This window comes from Palaemon carinicauda, chromosome 30, assembly GCF_036898095.1.
Source record: "Palaemon carinicauda isolate YSFRI2023 chromosome 30, ASM3689809v2, whole genome shotgun sequence".
NCBI lineage: Eukaryota > Metazoa > Arthropoda > Malacostraca > Decapoda > Palaemonidae > Palaemon > Palaemon carinicauda.
Window position 1 is genome coordinate 67,639,594 of NC_090754.1, and position 5,000 is coordinate 67,644,593.

At 37.0% G+C, this 5,000-nt stretch overlaps 2 protein-coding genes across 3 annotated transcripts in view; one reads left to right on the top strand and one right to left on the bottom strand.

Moving 5' to 3' along the window:
- The window catches only part of LOC137623251 (four-domain proteases inhibitor-like), a 5,626-nt gene extending 3,797 nt beyond the window's left edge, over positions 1-1,829 (top strand). Inside the window, exons 4-6 of one of the 2 annotated variants that reach the window (XM_068353998.1) lie at positions 550-696; positions 1,167-1,339; positions 1,572-1,829. In XM_068353998.1, the coding sequence (XP_068210099.1) occupies positions 550-696; positions 1,167-1,318 (299 nt within the window). In that variant the 3' untranslated portion in view covers positions 1,319-1,339; positions 1,572-1,829. The remainder of the gene's footprint in view (positions 1-549; positions 697-1,166; positions 1,340-1,571) is intronic. The other variant, XM_068353999.1, reaches the window with a different exon arrangement.
- Positions 1,830-3,928: 2,099 nt separating this feature from the next.
- Positions 3,929-5,000, bottom strand: part of LOC137623250 (uncharacterized) — a 4,921-nt gene continuing 3,849 nt past the window's right edge. Inside the window, exons 4-6 of the mRNA XM_068353997.1 lie at positions 4,703-4,849; positions 4,286-4,432; positions 3,929-4,099 (exon numbers count right to left, since the gene is read on the bottom strand). Coding sequence (XP_068210098.1) covers positions 3,992-4,099; positions 4,286-4,432; positions 4,703-4,849 — 402 coding nt within the window. The 3' untranslated portion in view covers positions 3,929-3,991. The remainder of the gene's footprint in view (positions 4,100-4,285; positions 4,433-4,702; positions 4,850-5,000) is intronic.

Here is a 5,000-nt window from a genome sequence, read left to right on the forward strand (position 1 = left end):
AATCGGGGAAATTAAAGAACGATAGAATCCCGAGAAGACGAAAACGTCTTTGTTGAATTTTTATTTGGCCAACAATTAATTGAGTAGATTCGACTTGGGCTGTTGTTTGAAGATAGGGACTGAGACTAGACTGCTTAGACCTTAACTGAGAGAAAGACTTACACTGTATAGTAGCAGAACCAACTATACTGTATATAATGATATAGAAGCGTGTGAAGGTCAATGAGTACACCTAGTGAGGCAGATAGACCGAGCCAGAAAAAGTAGTTGCCACGAGAGAGAGAGAGAGAGAGAGAGAGAGAGAGAGAGAGAGAGGAGAGAGAGAGAGAGAGAGAGAGAGAACTGTTCGTTGTAATCCATCATCAAGGACTGAGAGGATTATCTTCGATTTTAAGTTTTTCTTTGCACAAAATTAAATGCATCAACTTATTCTATATACAAAATAACATCTAACTCCTGTATTTATTAGTCTTATAATGACATTCATGATCTCAGTTGTCTTTCCAGTATGTGTATTATTATTGCTAATAATCATTGTTATTATTCCAGCTCCCAAAATTGAGTGCCCCGAGAAGTGCAACCGTCATTTGGAGCCTGTTTGTGGCACAGACGGGAAAACTTACAGCAACGACTGTGTGCTTCTCATGACTACGTGCAAGAACCCATCCATCCAGTTGGATTACGCTGGACCGTGTGGTAGGCACTCGATCTCTCTATTATTATTATTATTATTATTATTATTATTATTATTATTATTATTATTATTATTATTATTATTATTATTATTGATTAAGCTACATCCCTAGTTTGAAAAACAAGATGCTATAAGCACAAGGGTGCCAATAGGAAAAATAGCCTAGTGAGGAAATGGAATAAGGAAACATGTAAAATGGTGTGCCTGAATGTACCCTCAAACAAGAGTACTTTAATCTAAGACATATCTATCTATTTCTAAGACATGTTTTTTTTTTTTTCTAAAAAATATTCAGTTGCAAAGTATTTTTTACTATTGTACTGTATGTTCAACTTGCAAAAAAATTGCAAATTATTCGATTTTCTAAATGAAAAATGTGTGAAATGAACAAGCAAATATTGCATTAATAATTGCATTATTGACAGAGGGGTAAACGAACACCTAATAATGCATTATTACAACGTCTTTACAGTCCAATGTCCTCAAGGTTGTCCGAAGCACTACAAGCCTGTGTGCGGCACGAACGGAAAAACGTATTCTAACCGCTGCTTACTGAACGTTGCCAAGTGCGAGGAAGACCCATCGATCGAACTGGCGTCTAATGGGCGGTGTTCCAACTGGTAGGTGTTCAAGAGAATCTGCAAGGTATGCAATGGCCTATGTGTTTCATGTATTTGTGTGTGTAAATTTAACACTTAGACACTTCTTTCTCTTTCCGCACACCCTCACGACAAAGAACTATTTTTACAATAATGATAATTTAATACGGTTTCAGTGCAGAAATATTTTTTTTATATTTGATAAAAATCTGATAATACTTGGATCATCTAGGCTTAATATTTTCATTTTTCTAAAATCTACTCTTCTTTCTTTTCAGATTATAGTCAGAGTCTCACATTGCTGTCGGCTGACCACTTTTCCATCTAAGTTTATTTATTTGTTTCTTCTCTTTTCTTCATGTTTACCTCATCTTCAGTGGATCAGCTGATTATCATAATCAGGGATGGGGAGGAGGGAATAGTCATAAGCTTGTTTATGTTATTAGAAAAGATATTTGTGATCTTATTTATCTCATGTGGTATACGAATATGTTCTGAAAGAAATAATAAAGAATGTGATATATATTAAGATTTTATTTGTCGCTTTTCTTTAATTTCCTTTGTAAAAAATCATGCCATACTCAGTGCAGCGAGAAATGGCCGATAGGAGAAGGCACCTGGTTTGAAATGGATTCCCCTTAATGATGCCATGTCTCCACAGACCACAGTCTACTCTCTGTTTTTATATAAATTCTTGTCCTTTCAAAACAATTTTACGCTGCCTTTTTTCTCCAAGAACTACCTGTTCACGCTGTAGATAACTGCCGTAGCTTAGCTATGAAAGTGGCTATATGGCGAGCTTGAAGCAGGGGAATGATCCATTGAGTTCATGTGCGTGTCACAGTTGGAGTGGTAGCGTCTGGTATATGAGCTTGGGAAGGGATCCCGCTCATATACTCCTTTATACAGGAAATACACCTGGAATTTTACCTCAATGGTGGTGTGAAACAAAAGTTGAATAATTTTGGATACACTTTCGGGAATACACCAATTTATATAGAAATGGAGATAGAGAAAGAAAGACTGAGACAAAGTGTAAGGAATTGGAGAAAGAAGGCAAGCCGATGATCAGCGGAGATGTGGTAAACTGCGGGAGTCCGTTTAAAACAATGTGTCCTCCCTTATCAACCCATTTTCATTGCGTTGAGTATAGTTTGCTTCAAAGGCTGCTGCACTCATATTAGTATACCCATTTCTTTGTGTAGAGGAGACACAGATGACAAATGACTATTGACCAATTCCTTACTGTTCTCATCATTAATAGGTGGTGGTATCTTTTACGCCATCTATCCAAACCTTTTTATGCCTTCTCCTTCTCCTACGTTAGTTTTTAGACTCTAACATTGTCTGTTAAATATGTACTCAAGTACCTAAGCAAATCAACCGTTTCCATTCTCACACTAGAATTCATTATAAGAAAATTTGCTGGTATAGGGTGCAGAGAAAGATCATAAACAGACGGGAGTGGAATGACATGTCTGAGGCCTTTGTCCTGCACTAGCATACTTGTGGCTGATGATGATATATAAAGAGTATGACAGACCACCGTGCACGTCAATTATATACTATGAGGAAGCTTTTGATTCTGTCAAAAGCTCCGCAGTAATGAAAGCCCTTCAAAGACAAGGAATAGACGAAACTTATGTTCTCTATATCTTTATGAAAAGTACATTAATCCTAAAACTATATAAAGATAGTGAGTAAATTCTACTTGAGAAAAAAAAGTTAAACAGGGAGGCCCCATATCTCCTAAATTATTCACAGCATGCCTAAAAGAAGATTTTAAGAATCTAGATTCGGAAAATGTAGGAATTAACATTAATGGAGAATATCCTAAAAACTTAAGATTTGCAGATGACATAGTTCTACTTTGTGAATCATGGGAAGAATTACAAAAGATGATAGATTTTAACAGAGAAAGCAGAAATGTAGGACTAAAAGTGAATATGAGTAAAACTAAAATAATGTTTAATGAAAATGCAGACAAATGTTATGGACGAACCTCTGGAGATTGTTGATGAATATACGTAATTAGGACATAGGTAAGTGTTTCCTTGGGACATGAGACCAAAATTAAAAGAAGGACAAACATGTGATGGAGAGCTTACGGCAAACAAAATGAAATTATGAAAAGAAAAAGGCCACTTACTCTAAAAAATGTATTTAATCAGATAGTCCTATCAGTGTTAAACATCAGAAATTTGGAGCCTTACTAAAGCCTTAGAACATAAACTAGTCACAACTCAAAGAGCGATGGAACGAACAATGATGGGATTAACACTAAGAGACAGAAAAAGAGCAACATGGATATGAGAGCAAACTAAAATAGGGGGATGTTCTAACATGTAAGAAAAAAAATGGACATGAGCGGGATAAATAACAAGAATGACAGATAAGCGATGGACATTATGAATAACAGAATGGGTACCTATAGATTGAAAGGAAGCATGGGAAGAAAAAGAAGACGATGGACTGAATAACTAAGAAAGTTTTACGAGTATGGACTGGCATAGAAAGACCATAGCGTAAACAGATGGGAATGAAAGGACATGTTTGAGGCCTTAGTTCTTCAGAGGACTAGTAACGGCTGATGACGATATATCAGTTTTTACAAGGATGATATTAAGAAAACCAATTTAGTTAATGCATATCTTATTTAATCCAACTCCTCTTGTCAGACGATTGTTTACCCTATTCCTTACTGGCGGAAAAGAGACGGTGGGGTTTCACACGCTGGAGGGGGTGTGCCAGTATACGCTTCGCAGACGTATTCCAAAAGATGTGCATAGGCCTGTACTCTTGGATGCTGTGGCGAAAAAGAAATAAATCTTTTTATGTTGTCTTCACATTGTGACTAAGAATTCCATTTCTTGAAATTTGATCTAATTTGGAACTTTTCTTGGGGGGATATGAGGATCCCGAGCTGTCAGGGCTAGAAGAAAAAATATTTGTCATTATATTATCGATAAAGTTATCATGTTGTTTAACTTACGCCGTTGAGGTAGTACTCAGGGTAAAGACTTATTGGTGGCTTCATGCTGTGGTATTTTACACCGGCCTTTATCAGGAGCTCTTCTCCTTCTTCAGATAAGTAACACCCTTCGAGGACGGACCAGTCAATCCCCACACTTTCTGCGCACTACGAGAGAGAGAGAGAGAGAGAGAGAGAGAGAGAGAGAGAGAGAGAGAGAGAGAGAGAGAGAGAGAGAGATATGCTTAATTTTTCCACGTATGCTTCAGTTTTAATAAGAAATTTTTGATTAACATAATCTATTTGGCAGCACCTCAAGTCACACTAGGTGATTTAGCAGGTTGGTTCTAAATCATGTCGTCTAAATTAACAATAAAAAAAAAAAAACACACATACACAAGATGTCTTTACACTTTGTAAACGAAGGTTAGAACTTACATGCTTTCCATCGATGGGAGCCTCTGGGAAATGTTCCTCAGTCATGAAACAATTGAAGTATTCGATCAGGGTGTCATTGTTGTTATTGTAAAAGATTGCGCATTCTGCCAACCTATGCTCGTAGAACTCACCCGGTCCAATGGGTTCCTGCAACATTGAAACAGTTTGTGACACTGACACGTGGGTCATTGATAGCAGGGGATGGAAAGCTGCGTAGGCTACTCGTAGATTGTATGTAGTGTTTTCGGTAAGAAGTAGATGTTCTTTTACTAGGTTATTGTCCACTTAGAACCACAGG